The 26909-nt window shown below is 42.1% G+C and overlaps 1 protein-coding gene across 1 annotated transcript; it reads left to right on the top strand.

Moving 5' to 3' along the window:
- Positions 1-26706, top strand: mtrf1l (mitochondrial translational release factor 1-like). Its single transcript, XM_060925380.1, has 7 exons — positions 1-529; positions 615-694; positions 17164-17347; positions 17435-17598; positions 17934-18051; positions 18160-18296; positions 26018-26706. The coding sequence occupies exons 1-7, from the start codon at positions 91-93 to the stop codon at positions 26213-26215; spliced, it is 1320 nt and encodes a 439-aa protein (XP_060781363.1). The 5' UTR covers positions 1-90; the 3' UTR covers positions 26216-26706.
- The last annotated feature ends 203 nt before the right edge of the window (positions 26707-26909 follow it).

The raw sequence follows: 26909 nt of genomic DNA, 5'->3' as shown, positions 1-26909 counted from the left end.
ACCTGACGGGATTGTTGTTGTTCCGGTAAGGGCTGGGAAATGTCCTGACTTGTGGTTTAAACAGTGAACGCGGTTAAAGACCTCGCCGACATGGCTGCGGCTTATTTCACTCAGCGGTTGCTCACGTGCGCGGTGTTGAATCCAGTAGGAAAGCGCGCGAGACCGGCCGTGAGAACTTTGTTTAATCGCGAGCTCCGGGACCTGAAGCGCAGCCGCGCGCGTGAAACCGCAGTTTACCGACTCGCGAGATGCCGCAGAGATTTCCACACAACAAACTCCGCGACGGTCGCAAAGCTCCTGACGGCGGATGAGCTGTTTAACCGGAAAGCCCTGCAGGAGTACCTGAGGACGGCGGAAACGGAATACACCGAGTGTCTGCGGGCTGTAAATACTGCGCCCCTGCAAACACGCGATGAGGAGGTGAGAGCAAGAAGGGCCAGAGTGACCGCTTTAGGGCCTCTGGTCCAAAAAATCAGCGAGCTGGAATCAAAACAGAGGGATTTTCAGGAAACCGAGTCATTACTGGAAGGTAGGAATGGATGGACTATGCGGTATTTTGTTTGTAAAGTTGTAGCGGAAGTGACGCCACCTGGCGGTTATCTTTATGTTTACAGAAGATGACCCCGACTTACGCGAGCTTGCAGAGGCGGAGAGGGAGAACTGCCTGGCATCCATTCAACAGCTCAAACAAACGGTAGGCCAGCTTTATACCAGCTTTAACAGACATAATGGCAGATACACTACCGTTCAAAAGTTTGGGGTCACCCAGACAATTGTGTGTTTTCCATGAAAAGTCACACTTTTATTTACCACCATCTCATCTCATTATCTCTAGCCGCTTTATCCTGTTCTACAGGGTCGCAGGCAAGCTGGAGCCTATCCCAGCTGACTACGGGCGAAAGGCGGGGTACACCCTGGACAAGTCGCCAGGTCATCACAGGGCTGACACATAGACAAACAACCATTCACATTCACACCTACGGTCAATTTAGAGTCACCAGTTAACCTAACCTGCATGTCTTTGGACTGTGGGGGAAACCGGAGCACCTGGAGGAAACCCACGCGGACACGGGGAGAACATGCAAACTCCGCACAGAAAGGCCCTCGCTGGCCATGGGGCTCGAACCCGGACCTTCTTGCTGTGAGGCGACAGCGCTAACCACTACACCACCGTGCCGCCCATTTACCACCATAAGTTGTAAAATGAATAGAAAATATAGTCAAGACATTTTTCTGGCCATTTTGAGCATTTAATCGACCCCACAAATGTGATGCTCCAGAAACTCAATCTGCTCAAAGGAAGGTCAGTTTTATAGCTTCTCTAAAGAGCTAAACTGTTTTCAGCTGTGCTAACATGATTGTACAAGGGTTTTCTAATCATCCATTAGCCTTCTGAGGCAATGAGCAAACACATTGTACCATTAGAACACTGGAGTGAGAGTTGCTGGAAATGGGCCTCTATGCACCTAGGTAGATATTGCACCAAAAACCAGACATTTGCAGCTAGAATAGTCATTTACCACATTAGCAATGTATAGAGTGTATTTCTGATTAGTTTAAAGTGATCTTCATTGAAAAGAACAGTGCTTTTCTTTCAAAAATAAGGACATTTCAAAGTGACCCCAAACTTTTGAATGGTAGTGTACGTAGTGAGGGATGCTTTTAGGAACTGAAATAAAAGATCAAAAAGCCTAATTTTTGTGGTGCTAGTCCGTAATATATGGTCTTTCCAACTTGCCTGGCTGGGCATGTCGGGGACATATCCCACTTGCCCGAATGCATGCTTCACTTGCCCTGGGCAATCGGGCAGTCCTTAATGTCGAGCCCTGATACAAACGTCAACAAACTAGTTTAATCGAAAATAACTAAACTGTCACATGTGTTATGATGGGTCGTGTTCTTGTAAAATAAAATAGTTTATAAGAAACATTGAATTGAGAAAAAAAGGACATAAATGCTATGAGAAACTAAAAACTTAAAGTTCACATGCTTTTTTTTATACACTTTTTTAATGAAAGGCCGATAACTTTCAGGTATTTTCCTGCTGCAGTCTCTGTTGGTTAGTGCATTGCTATCACTAGCGATCATTCATGCTTCAGCAATTTTTCTCTTTAACCAATGGTCTTGAAATGAGTACACTGGTGTTATCTCACGCTGCATCATGGTCCAGGCTGTTGGTATATAAAATAATAAAATAAAGACACTTTTATTGCTTTATAACTTATAGTTGAAGAAACTCTGATTAGCTAACTGAATCGGATCAAGGGTTTGCATCTACATCCCCTGGCAAAAAAATATGGAATCGCTATGCTTGGAGGATGTTCATTCAGCTGTTTTACTTTGTAGCAAAAAAAAAAACCCCAAAACAAATCACAGATATAACACAATTATTTTATTTAACTGGCTTTGTAAAATATACCTCAAAAAATTAAATGAAATTGTTGTAATTAATGGCACTTTTTTTTTTTTTAAGATCAAGTAGAGGAAAAAAATTATGGAATCATGAACCAAAAAAATCACAATCAGTACTTTGTTGCACCTCCTCTGGCTTTTATGACAGCTTGAATTCTTTGAGGCTTGGACTTCACTAATGGAAAACAATATTTTTCATCAGTCAGGTTCCAACTTTCTTGGATAGCAGTTGACGGATCAGGTTTGCAGGATGGAGCCTTGTCATGGACCATTTTTGTGGCTACTGCCTCACATAGAGGCTTTAGCCACTATGTCATCGTGTTGTAAGAATGAGTGTAACGATTGCGCATACGTGTGTTCCGATTAAAATGACTGGTGAATGTATACAATTGGTTCATCATTCGAAATAAATGGACTAGATTAAAGAAATCACTTTCAGACATGTTTATGCTTATTACCGAGGGAAAGTGCGTTCCTATTTTAAAATATACTCCAGGTTGTCCCCCTTTCCTCGCCTTCTTCGGCCAGTGTGATGTAGACGTGACGCACTTCTGAGTCATTACAGGAAGTTGTCGAAAAGAGTATTGAGACCACTGAGCTCTTAACAGTGGGCCTTTTCCGGGAAACAAGAGTTTCGGTCATGGTGACAGCTTGTGTATGTCAGCCTCGGTTTGGATGTTTCAGTTTCGAAAACTGGAAGATGTCAGAATAGAATTTTAGAAAATAGAAAATTATTTATTTATTTCAATATAAGGTACAAACACTTGGTGTATTTTACTTCTGTGAGTTTGAAGTTGTTCATTTTGGGATTACGCTTCATTTTTGTGGCTACTGCCTCGTGTGTGCGCGTGTGCACTACATTTACTGTATGGACATGGTATCAGAAAACAACTTAGTTTATAAACAGTAGCCACATATTAGACCCCGAAGCCGTTTGTTTTCAGGATAATGGCTGGCTGATGAAATTATTGGCTGGCTAGCTGACTCAGCCAAAACCTTAATGGCTGCTGCAGCCACCAAAATGTTTATGGCTACAAATGGCTGATACTGTTTCTTCACGCCTATGGTCTACGTTCAATTGATTATAAGATGCAGTGTACTGGTTACACAGATACATAGGCTATTTCCACAACACAGTTTGGTTAAAAAACTGATTGTACTACAACAAATGGTGTATTTATGATAGCATTTATTGATTATAAGTTATTTATTTATTACATTTATTTATTATAAGTACTTAGATGTATTATTATTATCTCTCTCTCTCTCACACACACACACACACACACACACACACACATACACACACACGGGTCATTTAACGTGAAATCATATTTACCACAGGTCCCCTGGTCTCTTACTTCATTGTAAATATAAATCTAGCAAGATTGTAGTTCAATGCTAATAATAAGCTAATCTGGATTGTTCGAGGAAGGCATCTAGCTATCTACTCTCACTAGCAATGACCAGTGAAGGACTGGCAGCTATCTTACTATGATGAAAGTAGAGTGGTGGAGTACTTTTTTTTTTTTTTTTTTTTTTTTTATCAATCTCGAAGTATGTGAAACAAACAAAAAAAAATACCTTTACACTTTCCCTCAGCAGCGGCAAAGAATGCAGCCATCTCGTCGATATCGGAGTCGATTGATGCTCTGGGTGGGTTCCCGGGTTCCCCAGTGTATCGTGGTAACGGTGTGAGGGGCGGGAAGCCAGACAGGTAGTCACAACGGCAAGCTTGTGGTGGCTCTCAGTGCTGTGATATCAGTTCTAAATCTCTACAGTGTATGCCTATACGTCTCTATTGTTACTACTAGTGTGTACAGTTGATCATGTTTGTGTCACTTTTCTTGTAGCTCATGATGTGGATAAACCCATTATTTGATGTACACAATTCTTAGTGGCTCAGCCAAATTTTATTAGATAGCGGCTCAAATTGGCTTACAAAATTATTGGCTGGCGGCGGCTCAAATTCTAAATGGCGGTTTTAGCGGCGCCTGGCGGCGGCTTCGGGGTCTACCACATATATCCATAGGATACCCATTTATTTATTTATTTATTTATTTATTTTAAAAAAAGTATTTATTTCCACCATAAATTTTCAATTGGATTGAGATCCGGACTGTTTGCTGGCCATGTCATTGAGTTGATATGCCTTTCCTGAAGAAAAGTCTTAATGCTCTTTGCTCTGTGGCAAGATGCATTATCCTGAAAAATAACTTCTTCACCAAAAGTACTTTAGATTGATGGAATGAGAAAAATGTCCAAAATTGCAATGTACATCTGTGCATTTACTGTAGAGGTAATGACTGCCATCTCCCCAGGTCCTTTACCTGACATGCAACGCCATATCATCAATAAGACCATGGAAATTTGTTTGTTTTCTTCAGATAGTCATCTTTATATGTTTCATTGGAACGGCACCAAACAAAAGTTCCAGCATCATCTCCTTGGACAATGCATGTGATTCATCACTGAATAACACTTTCATCCAAACATCCACAGTCCATGACTGCTTCTCTTTAGCCCACTGTAACCCTGTTTTCTTCTGTTTAGGTGTTAATGATGGTTTACATTTGGCTTTTCTGTATGTAAATCCCATTTCCTTCAGCCGATTTCTTACAGTTCGGTCACAGACATTGACTCCTGTTTCTGCCCATTTGTTTTTCATTTCTTTTGTTGTGCATTTTCTATTTTCAAGGCATACTGCTTTGAGTTTCCTGTCCTGACACTTTGATGTCTTCCTTGGTCTAGCTGTTTGTTTCCCTTTGACAACCTTCCCATTTTGCTTGTACTTGCTCCAAATTTTAGACACAGCTGACTGGGAACAACCAACATCTTTTGTCACACTGTGTTGAATTAGCTTCTTTAAGGAGTTTTATAATCCTTTCCGTTGTTTCAACTGACAGCTCTCTTGTTGGGGCCATGTTTCCTGTTAATCAGCCAGGTGCAACAGTTTATTGAAGCATATATGCAGAACCATGGCCTCACTTTTGTTTATAAATGCCTTGAGACCTCAAGAATGGCACAGGAATAGTTTTAAGCGTTAACAATAAATCTAATATAGTAATTTTTATGATTAAAGTGATTCATATGGTGTAGAAATAGTTAAGGTGGGTGGAGCACAGAACCAGAACTGAGTTTGCAGGCCAGAACTGAGTTTGCAAAAACCCTTTTTATTTTAGCTTTTCATCTTTTTTACTTAGTCTCCCACATACATACACACACACACACACACACAAGTGTTCTCATTTGGGGAGAGCCCCCTTCCTCTGCTCTCCCTCTCCTCTTATAGGGCGCGGTCACTGGGGAAGACACGCAAACGCAGGTTAATTCCCTTCAGGTGCAGTGATTTTGCCACTTACCTTCCCTGACTCCGCCCTCCATTCACAGACCGATGCATGATCACGCCCCTGCTGCCACATACCCCCACCTCCCGACTCAGGCCGGGAAGCCATCTGGCCTGCAGCTGACTCCCCCCGCCCCCCCTTGACGGGAGAGGAAATCCGCCACGACCATCTGTGCCCCTGGCCTGTGGACCACCTCGAACTTAAATGGCTGGAGTGCCACATACCAACGGGTGATCCGCGCGTTGGCATCCTTCATGCGGTGGAGCCACTGCAGGGGTGCGTGGTCTGACCAGAGGGTGAAAGGGCACCCCAGCAGGTAGTAGCGAAGGGCGAGGACTGCCCACTTGATGGCAAGGCATTCCTTCTCTATGGTGCTGTACCTGCCCTCGCGCACCGACAGCTTGCAGCAGATGTACAGCACTGGACGGTCCTCCCCCTCCACCTCCTGGGACAGAACAGCCCCCAGCCCTCTGTCCAATGCGTCCGTCTGCAAAACAAAGGGGAGAGAAAAGTCAGGGGAGTGTAACAGTGGCCCCCCACACAGTGCAGCCTTTACCTTGGAGAAAGCCCGCTGGCATTGCTCCGTCCACTGGACTGGATCTGGTGCCCCCCTTTTTAGTGAGCTCAGTCAGCGGGCTGGTGACGTCCGAATAATTGGGTATAAACCTACGATAGTAGCCAGCCAGCCCCAGGAACTGTCTCACCCCCTTTTTGGTCTTGGGCCTCGGGCAGGCCGCAATCGCTGCTGTCTTTTTGATTTGGGGACGCACGTGCCCATTGCCCAAGTGGAAGCCCAGATACTGTACTTCCACCCGCCCAATTGCACACTTCTTCGGGTTGGCTGTGAGACCCGCTCGCCTCAGTGACCTAAGGACGGCCCTTAGGTGTTCTAGGTGCCGCGGCCAGTCATTACTGTAAATAATAACGTTGTCCAGGTATGCGGCCGCATTGGTGGCGTGGGGGCAGAGGACCCTATCCATGAGCTGCTGGAACGTAGCAGGTGCCCCAAACAGCCCAAAAGGAAGTGTGACGAACTGGTGTAAGCCAAACGGTGTGGAAAAGGCCGTTTTTTTTCTCGGGATAGCGGAGTCAAGGGGATCTGCCAATATCCCTTTGTCAAATCCAGTGTCGAATAAAAACGAGCCGTGCCTAGTCGATCGAGCAACTCGTCAACACAAGGCATTGGATACACATCAAATTTAGACACCGCGTTGACTTTTCTATAGTCCACACAGAACCAGACCGACCCGTCGGCCTTGGGAACCAAGACCTGCTCCAGTCACTGTGGGACTCCTCGATGATGCCCATTTCGAGCATGGCCTTGAGTTCTTCCCGAATCACCTTTTTCTTGTGTTCGGGCAGTCTGTAAGGGCGGCTGCGCACTACTACCCCCGGGGGTGTCTCAATGTGGTGTTCTATGAGGTGGGTGCAGCTGGGCAGGGGTGAGAACACATCAGAAAATTCCGTTTGCAACTGGGCTACCTCCGTGAGCTGGGTCAGGGAGAGGTGGTCTCCACAGGGGACTGGAGCGGTGGGCGATGTCAATTTTCCCTTTTGAACCTCCGGCCCCAGCTCCGCCTTCTCCGGAACCAATGACACGAACGCCCCGGGGACCTCCTCGTTCCAGAGTTTTAACAGATTGAGGTGGTAAATCTGTAACGCCCCACCCCTGTCTGTTCGCCTCACCTCATAGTCGACGTCCCCGACTCGCCGTGTGACCTCAAAGGGTCCTTGCCACCTGGTGATCAATTTGGAGCTCGACGTGGGCAACAACACGAGTACTTTATCTCCCTGTGTGAATTCCCTAAGGCGCGTGCCCGTTGTACAGACGGACTTGACGTTCTTGGGCCTGCCGTAAATTCTCCTGGGTTAGGTGCATGGAGTTTGGCGTACAGGTCGATAATGTATTGAATTTCATTTTTGCTTGTTGAAGGTCCCTCCTCCCAATTTTCACACGGCACATCTAAAATGCCGTGTGGCTTATGCCCGTATAATAATTAGAAGGGGGAGAACCCCGTGGAGGCTTGTGGGACCTCTCGCACTGCGAATAACGGGCTCGAGCCATTTATCCCAGCTTCGTGTGTCCTCGCTTACAAATTTTTGAATTATGTTCTTGAGGGTGCGGTTGAACCGTTCGACTAAGCCATCCGTTTGTGGGTGATAAACGCTGGTGTGGATCGGCTTAATTCCCAGTAACCCATACAGTTCACACAGTGTGCGTGACATATAAACGTAGTGCCTTGATCAGTCAGAATCTCTTTGGGGATTCTGCCTCGGGAGATGACGCAGAAGAGTGCTTCCGCAATACTGCGTGTTGAGATATTGCGAAGAGGCACTGCTTCCGGATATCGCGTTGCATAGTCCACTAGAACTAAAATAAAGCGACATCCTCGTGTTGACCGATCTAATGGCCCAATGAGATCCATCCCAATTCTTTTGAATGGGGTCTCGATTAATGGCAGAGGGCGCAAAGGCGCTTTTGGAATGGCCGCTGGATTTACTAACTGGCATTCGCGGCACGTCGTGCGGCATGCCGTACACCACCTACGGACATCGCCGCACATCCCTGGCCAATAGAACCAGGCCATTATTCGGGCTAGTGTCTTATCCTGCCCTAAGTGTCCGGCCATGGGATTAAAGTGAGCCGCCTGGTCAACGTGGAAATACAAAAATAATTTCCAGTCATACTTATACCATAGCCATTCTATCATCTTTGTCAAATGTGTATTTGCAGAGTAATTTCCAATGGAATCAAGTGCAACCAAGGTCATAAAACAAAAAGACATTTTTTTTCTTTCTCTCTTTGTACAAATCTAACTAGATGTTTGGTAATAGGCTAACGTATTAATTCCTGTAATGGGAAATTCACACAACCACAAACATATTTTCTTCTTTTCACATCCAATATCTGGCACAAAAATTTTTTACTATATTTGGATATATCCAAATATAGTGAATTTTTTTTTTTTTTTTTTGTTAACGGTGTGCGCGCCGGAGCTCGTTAGGCGTGCAGGACTGACACTGTTCTACGCAAGCGCAACACAATCGCACTAGAAAGCATGTTCAAGCTGCCAGTGTAGCTGCAGTCTTTTTAGTTGCGAAATATGAGTATTTCCACTTTCATCTCTATGTGATACACAAGTTTTGATCGGCAGAAAATCAGCATATTTTAATTTTGACCGGCCGGTCATGGCCGATCACGTGAAAATAAGCTGATTCCAATCGGCAGCCGGTCAGTCGGTGCATCTCTGGTTTTGACCTTAGTTTTTTGCCTTTTTGGTGGCAATCTTTCAATCATTCTTTAGTTGACATTCAAGGAATAAATTGCAAAAAACAAGCTGGAGGTTTTTTATTTTAAATATTGAACTCAACACTTACCTCAACCAATACTAAAATGAAAAATAGTATAATGTAACTAAATTAAAATAAAATATCATTAGATGTAAGAAACCACTTAAGGTAACACCAAGGCAACTAACAATAATGAAAAGCATTACCCTAATTGGTGCAAAGCCTGCATGCCCTATCAGAACATTTAATTCTGCGTGGCTTCCTGAAAAAACCTCAAGTGCCCTATCGTAAGGGAAGTCATTGCTGAAGCGGGATAAACGGGATAATGCAATAAGGCTGGTTCCTCGCGTCAAGCTGCTACTGTATGCATCAAAATTGGTTTATAGCCTGACTCAGGGATGTCCGTTTCCTGTAAGCCAAGAAGGCTATGATAAAGCTCATCACGAGCACGACGTAGGCTACCTTTTAAAAGAAGGGGTCGGAAGGCGAATTGGGAAGGCTGCGTTATTTTTAATTAGCCTAACAGGCCTACTGTGTACACGCCTGTTAATTTATCTTTGGAACACCACCAGCGAAGTATAATGCAACATTTAGTACTGTGTTCTGATCATTTCAACCACAGTGACTTTTCAAACTTCAGTGCCTTCAGTAGTGGTTTTGCTTCGAGGTTGTTTTTAATACCTGGATCTGTACCGTCAAGACGATCGACCACCAGCTCACAAGCTGTAAGTAAAACATGAACTTTTTGTTCGAAGGTTTTTGTTACAAAATAGGATGTTCATATTCTCCACGTTAGCATGCATGACATGGTCACAAGCTAGGGAGGGATGAGAGTTTTCCGCTTTTCAGCGGATTTCCGCTTTTTCTGAGTAAAAAACGACCTTTTTATATTATGCCAAATCCGTTGAGAATTTTTTTTTTTAATTAATTTTGGGGGGGTTGGGGTATGTTCCTTCATGCTGTTCAAACTTTATTAACTCCAACGATGTTTACACATTATTTGTAAGTCGCCATCTTTAGTCTCGTTTAAATCTTGTTAAATGTGATGTAAAATTCGTGTTGTCTACATTGTTATTGGTCAAAACATCGATGTCGAGACCATAATAGCCAATCAAAACAGTTTTTACAAAGACACCCACATCCGCTTGTTCTGACCCACTGGAGGTAGCGTCACAGTGCTGTTAGCCAATCAGAGGTAACACGTTTACTGATTGCTGTTAGCCAATCAGAGGTAACACGTTTACATGTCATGAATATTAATGAGTAAGAGCTGAAATCCTGTTGTTCTCCCGCCACCCACTCCTCCACCAAACTAGAACAGCCTGAAACAGGAGAACCACAGCGTTTTTTTTTTTTTTCACCAAAACCGGCTCACAGGGCATTCATTCATACTAGAGACCACCGAACAATTAATGAAAAAACAATGCAAGGAGACCTTTAATGGCGCTAAAATGCCTGGAGAGAACGCCCCTAGGATTGTCCGCTTTGCTTATACAGACTTCTTGTGCAGTGGGGAAAAAATGCACTGCTATGTGTTCCATATGTAGAAAAACTATCAAGGAGACGACGGGGACAACCTCAAACTTCAATTATCATTTGGCAAGACTCCACCCAGAGAAGGAAGTGACACGCTATGATCATTGCTCTGTTGATAGCGGGGCTTGCTGAGTGATGAACTAGCGAGTGTTAACCCTCATGTTATTTGCCCTGTTGATAGTGGGCAGGGCTTGCTGAACGATGAACAAACTTTTTATCTGTAGCCTATTAACTAAAATGGGGCAGGCGAGCAGTAACGTTAGTCCAACACAGTAGCAGAGACGCTTTCACATAAAGGCAGCAACAGCCACCGTCAAACGGTGCGGGTGGAGTCTTTGTTCTTGGACACGACTTGGATCAGTAGTGGACTCAACTTGGACTTGACTCAAAATTTTCTTTAATGACTTGGACTTGACTCTGACTTGGACACTGGGTACTTGAGACTGGACTCGAGGTTTAGTGACTCAACTACAACACTAGTATTAACCTATTTTCCAAGCTGAAACTGTAAGCTCACTGTCCTAAGAGTCACACAGCTCTCCTTTACCAGTATTAAATAGGATCTATACTGTTTCACAAGTCATGATTAGCTGGGGAGCTGGTACTAGCCAACCATCTTGCAAAGCAAACTGCCAATATTTTTCATTTGCAATTAAGTGTACATGATGAATTGTATTTCATTTTCACATGGTAGAAAATGTTATTGATTCTTAACTAACCACTTTACACTGTTAATTCATCTCCTCCTGCACTGATCTGCAACATCAGTTCTGTGTGCGGGTACCTGAGACAATTTCATCTTGAAACTTTTTTTTTTTTTTTGGGGGGGGGGATGCCATAGAGAAAGGGGGTGGGTGTTTGTTTGTTTGTTTGTTTGTTTAATTTTAAGTAGCCTATGGTCTATGACCTAATAAGAGGAATACATTTGACTCATAAAATAATCATAACTACATATTCACTCACTCCTTCCAGCTTGTCCCACTTGTGTATGTGGGGTTGCTGCCATCTGCACACTGTTGATCTACATCATATTAATTGGAGCATAGTTTTACACCAGATGCTCTTCCTGCTGCAACCCTCCCATTTCTGGGCTTGGGAAACAATCATTCACACGCATGTTCACACCTATGGACAATTTAGAGTAGCCAGTTAACCTAACTGCATGTCTTTGGACTGTGGGGGAAACCGGAGCATCCGGAGGAAACCCACACAGACACGGGGAGAACATGCAAACTCCACACAGAAAGGCCTCCGTTGGCCACTGGGCTCAAACCCAGAACCTTCTTGCTGTGAGGCGGTATACGCCACCATGCCGTATATATTATCCTGAGAAATAATAGCACTAATATGAAAAAAAAAATCCAAAGGTCAGTAATCTGGTGGGGCATGGGTCCACCCCAGCTTGAATGCCACTGTTAGCATGGTTGTTGGTGCCAGCCGGGCTGGATTGAATGTTTCAGAAACTGATTGTCTACAGGTGTTTTCACAGTCTTGAGTCTCGAGTTTATGCAGAATTGTGCAAAATTACGCAGGTGGAAACGCTTTGTTTATTGAGAACGGTCAGATACCCTGTCCACACTAGGGATTTTGTACCGATACGAAATTACTTTCGTACCGCAACACCTGTCCACACTAGCAACTATACCGGTACTGTAGCGGTATAACTGTATCGGTACGAAACCCACAAATGTATGGGTTTCATACCGGTACAGTATCGGTACTGTAGCGCTTCACGTAGTGTGGACAGATGAAGCGGCTCTGTATCGATACAAATATAATGTGCATGCGCAAAGTCACACACCTCAATTGATGTCTTCGCTGAATAAAATGGTGAAGAACGGAGATTCGTTTGTTTCTTTCTCAACTGCCTTGCGCGTTTTATACGATTCGACTGAATAAATGACCACCAGAAATACAGACTGTACATTGACAACAAAAAGCACACACACGTTGTTTCATCCGCCATATTCTCGGAAGGAAGTTACTCGGTAACCACGGAAACATTTCGCGCATGCGCATTTCAACTACCGTGAAAGAAAACCGCAAACATTTCTCGCTAGTGTGGACAGATGCACTAAACTGTACCGGTATACTTTGTATCGATACAGTTATACCACTTTTGTACTGGTATAAGTGTGAACACAGCAAGAGAAGAATGGCCAGACTGGTTTGAGGTGATGGGAAGGCTCATTGAAACTGGACAAGCAAAGAGTGGGGAAAACACAATCTTTAAATGTTCCATTTCAGTGAGTCTGTGTTCAGTGTAGACTTTGATACAAACAGATTCCTATTTGTGACTGCTGGGACTGGAACCTGATGTGTGATTATTTCGCAAACCCCCTGCTACTGGAGCCCATCTGCTGTCAGGTTTGTCATGCAAAAAAAAAAAAAAATGTTCCGGAAAGAAATGTACAGAGGGATTTAGATATTTCATTCTCTATGGTGCAGAATATTATTAAACAATTCAAGGAATCTGAAAGAATTTTGATGTGTAAAGGACAAGGGCACAAGCCTAAGCTGAACACCCTTGATCACTAATTTCTCAGATGGCACTGCACCAAGAATCGTCATTCATCTATCTCTGATATAACCACATGGGCTTGGGATTACTTTGGCAAACATTTGTTTGTCAAAGTTTTGACCACTCTTTCATGCAAAATTCCTTCAGTTACAAGATGTTTGAGTGTTCTCTTGCATGTACTGCCCTTTTCAAATCTCCACACAACATTTCAATGGGGTTCAGTTCTGGGCTTTTACTAGGCCATTCCATAACCGTCTATTTCTTCTTTTTGAGCCATTCTTTAGGGGATTTGCTTGTATGCTTAGGATTATTATTGTTTTGAAAGGTCCACCTCCGGTTCAACTTTTGAACAGATGGCCTCACATTACGGTATCTTCATGCACTCTTTGATGTGATTCAGAATTAATAGATGAATCAATGAATGAAAGCTTCCCAGTCCCTGGGGCAGTAAAGCAACCCCAAACCATAACATTTCCATCATGATTCACAGTTGGTATGAGGTTCTTCTCCTGGAAAGTTGTCTTTGGTCTGCACTACACATGTATTCTTCCTGTGGCCAAACAACTTTTTACCTTTGATTCATCTGTCCAGAGCACATTATTCCAAAAGGCCTGGTCTTTGCTTATATGTTCGTTTGCAAATTGTAGTCTTGCTTTAATGTTCCTTTTGGACAGCAAAGGCTTTTTCCTGGCACGCTTCCCATGCAGGTCAAATTTGTCCAATCTCTTTCAGATTGTAGATGTGTGCACTTCCACACCAACAGTTGCAAGAGTTACCTGCAGAGCCAGTGAGGAGATTTTGGGGTTCTTGGAGACTTCTTTTAGCATCAGATGGTCTGCTTTGGGGCTGAATTTGCTCAGGTGGCCAGTCCTGGACAAATTAGCAGTTGTTTGAAATCTACGCCACTTGTAGATGATTTTCCTTACAGTGGAATGATTTATTTTGAATAACTGAGATTTTGAAATCCCGCGTCAGATTCGTAGGCATCCAGAAAAAAGGTTGTGAGGTCCTTCGGCTATGATCATACTACAACTCGCAATGCTTTGTGATGGGTTCTTGATGAAAATGAGGCGTTATGGTGGCACTGCATGGTGATGTGTACTTCATACAGGTGAGGTAAAAGGTGTGGTCATACAGCAGGCGAACACTTGGCCCTTTTCTTTTGAGGGGACCTGGCATTTTTCCTAGTAGGCATGCTTGAGGGTTTTGTACATATCGGTGTCTGGCAGGAGAATGATCACTGATGCTTTGCTCAGTAAAGGTCAACAATGTGTGGCATCAGTACCGCTCACAAATGTCATTAAATATTTGCTGAATATTCCTGAACCCTTTGCTCAACCAATTACGAACCTTGGCAAAGGCTCACCTGCACTTTTCAAGTCTCGGTGAAGGTTAGGCTATGCTTCACCACTGTGTTGCCGAGGCCTCCGCAAGCATCATGGATATGGATTCGAGACAAATACATCTCAAGAGGCTCGGCCCAGGTTCCCTGAGCTTCAGGAAGTATTCCCAAACCCATGTGCAACTATTTGCTGCTTGCTTTGCTGACAAAAACATCGGCACCAAATTTCAATGCATGCATTGAAATTTTTCGTGATGTTTTTGGCCACTCATGAGACAGACGCACCAAAAAGCTCTGAGAGCATTCTCCATGTATGGCACAGTTGGTGGCGATGCCACCAGTTTTTCATTGCTAAGTATTCGCAAACCCATCGTGAGCTGTAGGGTGACTAGGGCTTAAGAGAGCTCTTTAGATCTTGGCATGATGACACCACACACTTCAGTAGCAAAGAGAACACCAGACCCCAGATGTCAGGTTTAAATAAGACACATTCCACCTGCAGGAGGTTCTAATCAATGGCACCTAATCGGGAAAACTGGATTCTAATTTATGGACTTCAACATGTGATAAATGTAAGGGTATACTTGCTTTTTCCAGGGTGTCCTTACATTTTTTGTGATCGTTTTTTTTTTCATTTAAATTACGAAAATGATTACAAAGTGTCAATTTTGTGTGTTTGGTTTATCTGTAGGCTCTGTATGAAAGAGTGATATGTTTGCTTGTTTAAATACGTTGAGAAAAATCTACAATTTCCATGGGATGCACTTATTTTTTCACATGACTGTGTGTTATCGAAAATGTCTGTCTGTTTATAAATGTTTTTGTGTGAAATGTATAATTATTCTGTCCACATTCACTGGATATGAGCAATCGTGCACTCTGATTGGCTACTCTACTACGAGGCTATTAGCTCATACCATAAGTAGGGGAAAAACAAAATGGCGGAGTGTGTTGCTGAACCAACTGAGGGCAAAATAAAAACTACTCGAAAATAAAACCCCAAAAAATACAAAACAAAAAAGCAACAAAATATGGAGTATTGGATGGTAAGTGTGTGTGTGTGTTTTGTGTGTCCCCCCCCCCCCCCCCCCCCCCAGAATTATTTATTCTTATTCAGTGGCAGCAGCAAAATTATGACGGGAGTCCTTTGACTATTTACAAGGAAGAAAAGGAGAGTGTAGTGTGAATAAACACCCCGCTGCACGCCTTTGTTTTCCCTTATTAAATCCCGCTGCGTCCCAGCACCCCAGCAACATCCCTTTGTGCTGTCAGTTGGTAGCACCCATTCGCACCAAAACTGATGCAAATTAGCCTGGCCCTGACATCACCAATTGCCTCCGCTTTCCGGGATTTTCCTTATTTGTTTTGCGCAGAACTGCAAAACCCATCACTTTTAGTAGAGAAGCTGATTTACGAATATTCTGTGGACTAATTAACCTGTTGCTGTGGCAACTGTCTAGACATGCCTGGTCTCCTTGGGTACTCGCGCCAAAGCGGGGACCCTGTGACAGCAAGGCTATGACAGTGTCACTACATTTGTATTTGACTGATAACTCTTGTCCTGTCCGGATGGCTTCACGAGGCATACAAGCAGTTTTGGGCACCCAAAAACTTGATGCGACTCTAGATCTACATGAATTCCCTTGCTGCCCTGACCACTCACTGAAAATCAGTATGAAGAGGAGTTTCAGACAAATATTCATTGCAAGCTTTTTGGGCTCGACAAAGCACCCAAGTTGCTTGATGATAACAAGGGAAGTTTTCAGTATAAATTTTTTTTTTTTTTAACATCTCAAGTCAAATTTCACAAACCAAGAAATGAATGACTGTTTACTCGCACTGAAGACTAAAGGAAAGACAGTTATTCGTGCTCTTGCTTTATACCACGTAGCTGAGCAGCTATATAAATCTGTTAGCTCTTTAATTCAACAAGGTCATTGAGGACAAATTTTCTTGCATTTTTGTTTTTGTATGGGGGAGTGGATCCATAAGAAAACTAAGGGAATGTAATTTTTCCAATTTACCAATACAGCCCCAATAGAGACCTTAAACTTGGCTTTACTCCACCAAAATTTGCCTCTCAAAATGCAGGAAATGGCGTTTTAGAGGGTTAAAAATTCCATAATTTCCTGGGGGAGCATGCCCCTAGACCCCCCTAGAGTTGGCATGCCTTAGGCGTGCAACACGTGGCTTCCTGCTGCCGTCTTTGTTATTATAGCCTTTTTCACAAATTGTTAGTCATTTCGCTGGTTTGTTTACATTTTAAGCGGAAATGATTGTCAGACGTTTTGTATAAAGTTTTTATTCATCAAATTTGTGAAAAATAAAAATGGTCTGTATCTCAAAAGCCAGTGAATGTGGATAGAATGAATAAAAGGGTTATTCCACTCGGTCAAGTTGCACATGAGCTGATAGCCGATGAGGCACGTAGCACCAAGTTGGCTATAGGCCATGTACGATGAGATTGAGTGGAATAACCATTTTATTATGACTCCAAGCTTGGGCAATGAATCACAATCCTCCTACCACTGTGTTACAGCCTCTCAGGTTATGAGAAACTGTCTGTTTCTGATAATCTGAGAGGATGTCGCACAATGGTAGGAGGGCTATGATTCGTTGCCCAAGCTTTAGGCAACATGTCCCCAAATGTATTCTTCAAATGCTAAAAATCATTAATAATTATCCCTTTTTTTTTTTTTTTTAAATTCACATAGATTCTCTCTCTTCTCATCCCTGAGGAAGAATCAGACATGAGTGATCTGGTCTTAGAAGTCACTGCTGGGGTTGGAGGTCAAGAGGCCATGCTTTTTACAGCAGAGATATTTGACATGTATCAGAATTATGCTGCTTTCTATGGCTGGGGCTTTGACACGTTGGAATACATGCCAAGTGATCTAGGTCAGTCTCTGTTAATTCCATTTATCATTATAAGTGCACTGGCTGCGGTGGACCTGGGACTCGATGGCTTTTGCTTCTTTACTTCAGGGGGTGTACGACATGCCACAGCCAGCATCAGTGGTCCACTGAGCTATAAGAAGATGAAGTTTGAAGCAGGTGTCCATCGGGTCCAGAGAGTCCCAAAGACAGAGAAACAAGGCCGCATGCACACCAGCACGATGACGGTGGCGATATTACCACAGCCGACAGAGGTGTGATGAATACAAGATACGCCAGTAATGATGTGTTTCTGTACTTTGTTCAGGCCTGAGATATGAACCTGATACCTGTAACATGGTACTGTTTATTTATTTATTTATTTATTTATTTAAATGGTATTTCTCCTTGATATTTGCTGTTAACTCAACATATGCGATAACTATGAAACCTAAGTAATGCCCCTGAACAGCCAGTAGTTTGAGAAAAGAAACTTGTATAAGGACATTATCTTTGTGGCTTGATATAAGGATGCAGGGTTTTACAATACGTCATCCATGCTGATGTGAACCTTTTCATGTTTATAACATGAAAAGTATTGCATTCACAGATCTCCTTCACTATTAACCCCAAAGACCTGAGGATTGAAACGAAAAGAGCCAGCGGAGCTGGAGGGCAACATGTTAACACGACAGACAGTGCTGTTAGGATCGTCCATTTACCAACAGGTCAATTATTTATTAACCTTCTTCATATGGTCAAATAATTCTGACAGTTGCATATGATATGTTACACTTTCTGGAGTTGAGAGTAGAGTGTAAATGTTGGAATTGCAGGCACAGTGTCCGAGTGTCAACAGGAACGCTCTCAGATCAAAAACAAAGAAAAGGCCATGAAGTTGCTGCGGGCCAAGCTCTACAGTGCAAAGCTGGAGGAGGAGACGAGTAAGAGATACCAGGCTCGCAAACTCCAGGTACACGACTGATTACATTTGTTTTATTCGTCAGTGATCCAGTCTTCAACAAATTGGCATCAGTCCATGAAGCTGAAGTGTGCAAACTAAAGCACTATATTTCCGTATTTATAGTTCCATAATAAGTTATTTTTGCAGTTGTATGCATGTCGAACTTGATCTACATCCATGGAGTGAAAGAATTCATGGAAGAGCTGGAGATTTCTGGTGTAGTTTGTGTTGGGCTGCATGGGAAACTGGATCCTTTGCTTGACTCATACAAGACATACAAGCATTATGAAACAAAACAATTATTATTTTGCTCTGCTCAAATTGTATGTTGTCTGTCTTAGATGGCTGCACACTTTTAGGCAAACCATGCAGCTGAAAAAAAAATTGGTGAACAAATCTGAATGAATCTTTGAACTTGAGTGGACTGAAATGACTCATTTTCTCAAACCCCAACTCAATTATCCATCAGGGGACGCGCTCCTTGTTTTTCCGTACGATGAGCAATGTGGTATGTTTCTGGGGTTTGACTTGTCATGCTTGTCTTTCAGTTCCATAACCGCTTATCCTGTGCAGGGTCATGGGCAAGCTGGAGCCTATCCCAGCTGACTATGGGCGAGAGGCGGGGTACACCCTGGACAAGTTGCCAGATCATCGCAGGGCTGACACAGAGACAAACAACCATTCACGCTCACATTCACACCTACGGTCAATTTAGAGTCACCAGTTAACCTAACCTGCATGTTTTTGGACTGTGGGGGAAACCGGAGCACCCGGAGGAAACCCACGCAGACACGGGGAGAACATGCAAACTCCGCACAGAAAGGCCCTGGTCAGCCTCTGGGCTCGAACCCAGGACCTTCTTGCTGTGAGGCGACAGTGCTAACCACTACACCACTGCCGCCCCCTTGTCTTTCAGTTGCTCCATGTAAATAAAGGTCAGTGCTGGTGGTCACAAGGTCTACTAGCTACTGCAGTAATCTGTGAAAAGGAACTCGTTGATCCGTGCCGTTGTACATTAATTTTGATCGTCCGCCATCGATCAATTTGGATGAAACCCATCATTTGGTCTGTTGATAACTGCTTTCATCCATACTGTAACACTGTTGCATGTTACATTTTAATCTCACAGTATTTGTCTGGCTTCTCCCCTTTGACCTGTTTGGCTTGGGTGACCCTACCAGGAGCTAAAGCTCTCACCAGATCAACAAAACACACAAGAGCAGGAGTACTCCTGAAATGACTCAACTTGGTAAAAATAGTCAGATATTTTCTAATTATAGTGATTTTAGAATATTTTATAGAAATAATTTAAAAATTTAAAGTGATAGATCTGCTGAGAGTGAAAGACATTTATTTATTTATTTATTTATTTATTTTATAGGTTTTTTTTTTTTTTTAAATTCTGTTTCTAAGCCCGAGCAACAATACTCAAAACAGTCCTCCTTACTGTCTAAATCAAAACTCTCAGAAGCCCAGTGAAGCAGTTTGAGGACTGGTTGACAGAAGAGGAGAATGAGAATAGGATTATATGCTGCATTTGATGTACGTTGAAAGGAAGTCAGAACTCGGAGTGACGTCGTTTTCAACCGCCATGCGTTCAAGCTACAGCTCTCTATAGTCATCTTTTGTTAGCAACAAGCTAGCCAGCTCACTATGATTAGTCCTGTATATTATCCTTCTCAGAGCAGTCAACTGTATGGTCAGTGTTACTGATTTAAAGGGCGTGCGTGTACAGCAGAACATATTTAATTGTAAGAAGAGCTGATTTGTTTCCGTCTGATACTGTGTGCAGCCATGTCAGGATGTCACTCTGAAGTAGAGCAGACCGTCCTGAGTTCACTGACGGCAATTTTGAGTTCAGGGGCATTTTCTTTTTTTTTTTTTTTCCTGGTTGCAGGTTGGAAATTGTGAATTACAACCTCTAATCGAATGCAGCAGTATTCTTTGGTCGACCTCCGTAATAAAATGATCATGTATCTCCTCAGTAATAAAGCTCTCATAGCCTGACCGCAGTTAAATTAGTGAGTTTGTTTGGGGTTGTTTTCTTGACTAACCAGGATGTTTGTGTCGTACATGGTCATTTTCTTTTACTGTGAATATAAAACGTCTACACACCCCGTTAAAATGATAGGTTTTTCTGATGTAAAAAAAAAAAAATGAGACCATGTTAAATAATTTCAAAACTTTTCCCACCTTTAATGTGACCTATAACCTGTACAATTCAATTGAAAAACAAACAAATCTGTTAGGAGGAAAAACATAAAATAAAAAATGTACAATAAGCATAAGTGTGCACACCCTTAAACTATTACTTTGTTGAAGCACCTTTTGATTTAATTACAGCATTCAGTCTTTTTGTTTAGGAGTCTATCAGCCTGCCATGTCTAGACTTGGCAAGATTTGCTCACTCTTCCTTGCAAAAGCGCTCCAAATCTGTCAGATTGCGAGGGCATCTCTTGTGCACAGCCCTCTTCAGGTCACCCCACAGATTTTCAATTGGATTTAGGTCTGGGCTCTGGCTGGGCCATGCCAAAACTTTTTTTTGGGGTCATTGTCGTGCTGAAAGATGAAATTCATCTTCAGCTTTCTAGCAGACACCTGAAGGTTTTGGGCCAAAATTGACTGGTATTTCAAACTGTTCATAATTCCCACCACCTTGACTAAAGCCCCTGTTCCAGCTGAAGAAAAATGACCCCAAAACATCATGATGCTGCCACCACCATGCTTCACTGTGGGTATGGTGTTCTGTTGGTGATGCACAGTGTTGCTTTTGCGCCAAACATACCTTTTGGAATTGTGACCAAAAAGTTCAACCTTGGTTTCATCAGACCATAACACATTTTCCCACATGCTTTTGGGAGAGTTGATGTATTTTTTTTTTTTTTTTGCAAAATTTAGCCGGGCCTGGATGTTTATCTTTGACCCTACCTCATAGTCCAGACATTTGGAGAATATGGGAGATCGTCATCACATGTAGTCATCACAACCAGTACTTGCCAGAAATTCCTGCAGCTCCTTCAGTGTTGCTGTAGACCTCTTGGCAGCCTCCCTGACCAGTTTTCGTCTTGTCTTTTCATCAATTTTAGAGGGACGTCCAGTTCTTGGTAATGTCACTGTTGTCCCATATTTTCTCCACTTCTTGATCACTTCTTCACTGTGCTCCATGGTATATCTAATGCCGTGGAAATGTTTTTGTACCCTTCTCCTGACTGATACCTTTCAACAGTGAGATCCCTTTGATGCTTTGTAAGCTCTCTGTGAACATCTGGATGCAAGGTTTCTAGCATCACAGACAGAAATCTAAATCAGGTTCATGCTTGAGGTGAATTTCCCACCACTTCAAGTCTCATCAGGCACGAAAATAAATATTAAAGGGGAACTGAAGTCATTTTAAAACTTGGGCCAAAATCTTTATTTCTTAATTAACATGTTGTTCAATTATGTTTTCGGTTTTAGTAACCTTATATTGTGACTTGTATTGGCAACTAATTGCAATTAAATATTATACTTATTGGCCTATTCAGTTTTTAGCCATATTGAATTTAGTTCGTTTGGTCCACGGCAGGTGTCGCTTATCTGTGCGATCTTCATAAGACTTGTGCGAGACTTTGAAATGTGAAGTGTCAGCCAGGTGTCAGTGCCGCCATTTTGAAAACTGTTTTCCAAACTAAATATTGCACAAAAACGAGTTGAAATGACGATTACTGCCTACTTTTTTTCAAACTTTCCTGATTGCTATCAAAACAAACAAAACTTCCAGCTTGATTACATCAGCATTCGAAAGAAGGCGCATGTCTTTTGACAACGTTGGCAGATGTTGCCGTGTCCGAAATCGCTCCCTACTCACTATATAGGGCACTATATAGTGGGGATGCCATTTTGTAGTGCTGTCCAAAACCTTAGTGAGGATTATTTACACCCTATATAGTGCACTTGAAGTATCCCGCGAAAAGGAGTGTACAACGATGGTCACTAACCAAAGCAATATATCCCATCATGCATTGCAGTCACGCTGAAAGAAATCAAATTAAAAGTCTCAAATTTGATTTAATAAAAGGCAGCAGCAAAGAAAGTATTCAGCCTTGATTTTAAAAAGAACTGAAAGATGCAGGTACTTTGTATTGATTAATGTGGGAAATACGCTCAGTATAATATGGATTTATCACAAAAATGCATGCATGTATTTATTATTTTGAAAACCCAGAAGCCGACTGATCTGGCAAGTTTTAATTGTGCGACAGTAATGACGTAAATACCAGCGCGACGGACTAGTGTCCAAAAGCGTTTCTTCATCTTAGCAATGAGCTTACTATATAGTCCTCTATATAGTAATTCCCTATGTAAGGAGTAGTGAACAAGTGAGCGATTTCGGACACAGGGTTGGTCACTTTGTTTTCCACTGTACGTTTTACTTCCGTCTTATGTCTCGCACAGGTCTCAACGAATTTCGTTACGGCCATTGCTTTGACATATGGACTGATATATTACAGAGCATATTTCAAACACTCATAACTTGCTACAGCAGTGACAATGGCTATCAAAAATGCATTCCTATATTTAATAAAATGAGAAATAGAATTTTGATAATAAAAAATTTGCCTTCAGTTCTCCTTTTAAAAGTCAAAAAAATTTCCCAAAACTAAAGTGGTTGTAAGTCTTGCTGACCCTTAACCATCAGGTTTAACAAGACCAGAAAAGCAATCGTGCATACATCTGTAGAATAAATTGTTTGCATTTTGTAAGTTAAACAAATCCGGTGAGTCCTTGTGCAATTCCTGATGGTGCACACTCATGGTGTTCTCCAGAACAGCTCCAATTGATTGGTGGCCACTGGAAATAGTCCCGGCTGTTAAGCAACAAAAAACATGGAATTGTTCATTTTTTGATAGAAGCATGAAATTTGGCACGCTAGCTCAAGTTGATGTATATACAGTAATAATTCTAGATATAGGGGCATTTCAAATTCGGCTTCTAAACCCTGGAATACGCATGTGCAAAATCGACCCAACATGAAAACGAGGCTAAACAAATTTTTTTTATGCTTCTGTGGCAGGGGTTGTAATCAGTAATGATGAGAGACATTTTTTTTTCAAGATTTTTATATGCCATGATCATATGAATCCATATTACAGGGATGAGAATTTTCTGCCGATCAGCGGATTTCTGACTTTTTCAGACCAAAATGATCGTTTTTGAGCGTGCGCGCGCAACATTAAGGTCTGCATCACGCATCTTAGAATGTGCGCGCGTGAGGGAGACTATGTGCTTGTTCATGTAGCGCATGCCAGACAAAGAGCATCCTGATTGGGTTACTCAGCAAAATAAGCCAATCAGCTTTCAGTGTGGGCGGGCTTTTATCTCTTTTCTCGAGGACCGGAGTTTTCAGCTGAGTCAGCGCAGCCTACAGGATCGGCATGGCAGAGAGAGCACGCGCGCGCCCCAAAAAACCAAAACACAAAACCCACTTCAGCTCAGATTACACAAAAGAATCTCCCTGTCTAATAATAATCTCCCTGTCTAATAATAATCTCCCTGTCTAATAATAAAGAAAATAAATAAATAAATAAATAAATAAATAAAAAAAATAGCCAAAAATCATTAGCCCCTGGGCCATGGGCCCGCCCTGGTTTTTTCAGACTTTTTAAATATTTTTCATTCTCATCCCTGATATTAACAGCTGAAACTTTGGACTGCAAAAATGCTCTTCTGGCAGCCTTTTTATTTACTTAATACTGTATCCCTATGTCATGTGACTTGTCACGTGACTAATCAATATCGTTGAGAACAAGAAATCCTCTATTTGTGAGGTAGACATTCAATCAATGTGTCATATATTATATTTTTGTAAGCAATCTTATACCTTGAAAACAAAAATTTGTTGGGTCAATTTTGCACATGCGTATTCCAGGGTTTAGAAGCCAAATTTGGAATGCCCCATATCTAGAATTATTAGTGTGTATATACCGTACAGTGGCATGCAAAAGTTTTTGGGTGCCCTTGCTGAAAATGTCTGTTACTGTGAATAGTTAAGTGAGCAGAAGGTGAAGATATGTAAAGACAAGACATTTCAGCGTTTTCTGCAAGATTTGTGTATTATTTTTGTTTTGTACAATTGGAGAGTGAAAAAAGAAAAGGAACACCATGCGAAAGTTTGGGCACCCCAATACATTTGAGTTCTTCGGTAACACTTGCCAAGGTTCCAGACCTTAATTAGCTTATTGAGCTGTGGCTTGTTCAAATTCTTCGTTAGGAAAGGTCAGATGATGCAGATTTCAAAGCTGTATAAATTCTCTGACTCCTCAAACTTGTCCCTAAAATCAACAGCCATGGGCTCCTCTAAGCAACTCCCTCACATTCTGAATAATAAAATAATTGATGCTCACAAAGCAGGAGAAGGCTACAAGAACGTAGCAAAGTGTTTTCAGGTAGCTGTTTCTTCAGACTGTAATGTTATTAAGAAATGGTAGTTAACAGAAACAGTGGAGATCAAGGTGAGGTCTGGAAGATGAAGAAAACTTTCTGAAAGAACTGCTTGTTGGATTGCTAAAAAGGCAAATAAAAACCCCTGTTTGACTGCAAAAGACCTTCAGAAAGATTTAGCAGACCCTGGAGTGGTGGTGCACTGTTCTACTATGCAGCAACACCTGAACAAATATGACCTTCTTGAGAGAGTCATCAGAAGAAAACCTTTCCTGCGTCCGAGCCACAAAATTCAGCATCTGAAGTTTGCAAATGAACATCTAAATAAGCCTGTTGCATTTTGGAAACAAGTCCTGTGGACTGATGAAATCAAAATAGAACTTTTTGGCCACAATGTGCAAAGGTATGTTTGGAGAAAAAAGGGTGCCAAATTCCAGGAAAAGAACACCTCTCCAACTCTGAAGCATGGGTGTGGATCAATCATGCTTTGGGCTTGTGTTTCAGCCAGTGGCACAGGGCACATTTCATTGGTCGACGGAAGCATGGATTCGAATAAATACCAGCAAACTCTGGAAGCAAACATCACACCATCTGTAAAAAAGTTGAAGTTAAAAAGAGGATGGGTCCTACAATAAGATGATGATCCAAAACACACCTCAAAATCTACAATGGAATACCTCAAGAGACGCAAGTTTTGCCCTGGCCCTCACAGTCTCCTGACCTAAACATCATTGAAAATCTGTGGATAGCTCTCAAAAGAGCAGTGCATGCAAGACAGCCCAAGAAACTTGTACAACTGGAAGCCTTTTGCAAGGACGAATGTGCTAAAATCCCCCAGGTAAGCACTGAAAGATTATTAGCTGGCTACAAAAAGTGTTTACAAACTGCGATACTTGCCAAAGGGGGTGTTACTAAGTACTGACCATGTCAGGTGCCCAAACTTTTGCTTCAGGTCCTTTTCATTTTTTGGTATTTTATGCCTGTAAATGATGGAAATAAAAATGTAATCTTGCAGAAAATATTAAAGAAATGTTATCATTATGCCTTTTGGTGATCATCTTCTGCTCACTTAACTATTCATAGTAACAGACATTTTCAGCAAGGGTGCCCAAACTTTTGCATGCCACTGTACATCAACTTGAGCTAGTGTGCCAAATGTCATGCTTCTATCACAAAGTGAACAGTTTCTCACCTTAACAGCCCGACTAAAATAAACAAAAATGTGAACTGACTGAAGGTGGTGGTTGTTGAAATGTAGAACTTTTCATGACTTGAGACTTACTATGTTTCTTTACCTCTTGTTGTAACAGATTGGCACCAAAGGCAGATCAGAAAAAATCAGGACCTACAACTTTGCTCAAGATCGGGTCACTGACCATCGGATTGGGAAAACTCTGCATGACGTACATGGGTTTTTATTAGGGGAGGAGCTGCTGGATGAGATGAGCAAGTTTTTACAGCAGTTTTCTGAACAGGAGGCTCTCATGGACATTATCGAAGGTCAATGACTGAGATCAATAATGATATATTTAATTTAAAATAATGAATAAATGCTTTTCTTTGAAGCACTATGTAGTATTGCTTGACTCTCACTGAGAATAACAACGGTTCCCTGTTGTGTTTAAACCATGTAAATCTTAATCGAACGTCAACCTAACATATGCTTCAATGTAATCATGTACTCATATCTATGCATTTATTTCTACAAAAGGTCTCCAGCTTTTGCACAAAGGGCAGCATTGGCACAAATGTGACCTGAACTATAAATCTTCCCAGAGGTGTTATGCGAATAAACACCTGGAATTTAATGTTCAGCTTGTCTGATGCTGGAGATTACAAGATTTCAAACCTCAATCTGGAAGATAAAATCTCAGTGGTTCATAGCATCCAGAGTAATTCTTTCCATCTTGGTGATTTCAGACAAACAGAAATAACTGACCAAAGCATGATTAAAGTCTTGGAATTGGATAAATTCAGTAAAGTCGGTTCAGGAAAATAAGGCCACATCCACACGACAACGGCAACGTGATGTTATTTAAAAAAAATATCGCCTCCAAATGGGCAACGATCAGTAGAAATCAGGTCCATATGGCAACGCAACGCTTGCTGAAAACGATGCAATACACATGCCACACCTCTAGGGGCGCTGTAAGACGGTCCCTTCGGACACACCAGAACAACCCATACGAAAAAGAACAGTAA

This window comes from Neoarius graeffei, chromosome 7 (genome assembly GCF_027579695.1).
Source record: "Neoarius graeffei isolate fNeoGra1 chromosome 7, fNeoGra1.pri, whole genome shotgun sequence".
NCBI lineage: Eukaryota > Metazoa > Chordata > Actinopteri > Siluriformes > Ariidae > Neoarius > Neoarius graeffei.
The sequence above is the reverse complement of the archived record's forward strand: the minus strand, read 5'-3'. Positions and strand labels throughout refer to the sequence as shown.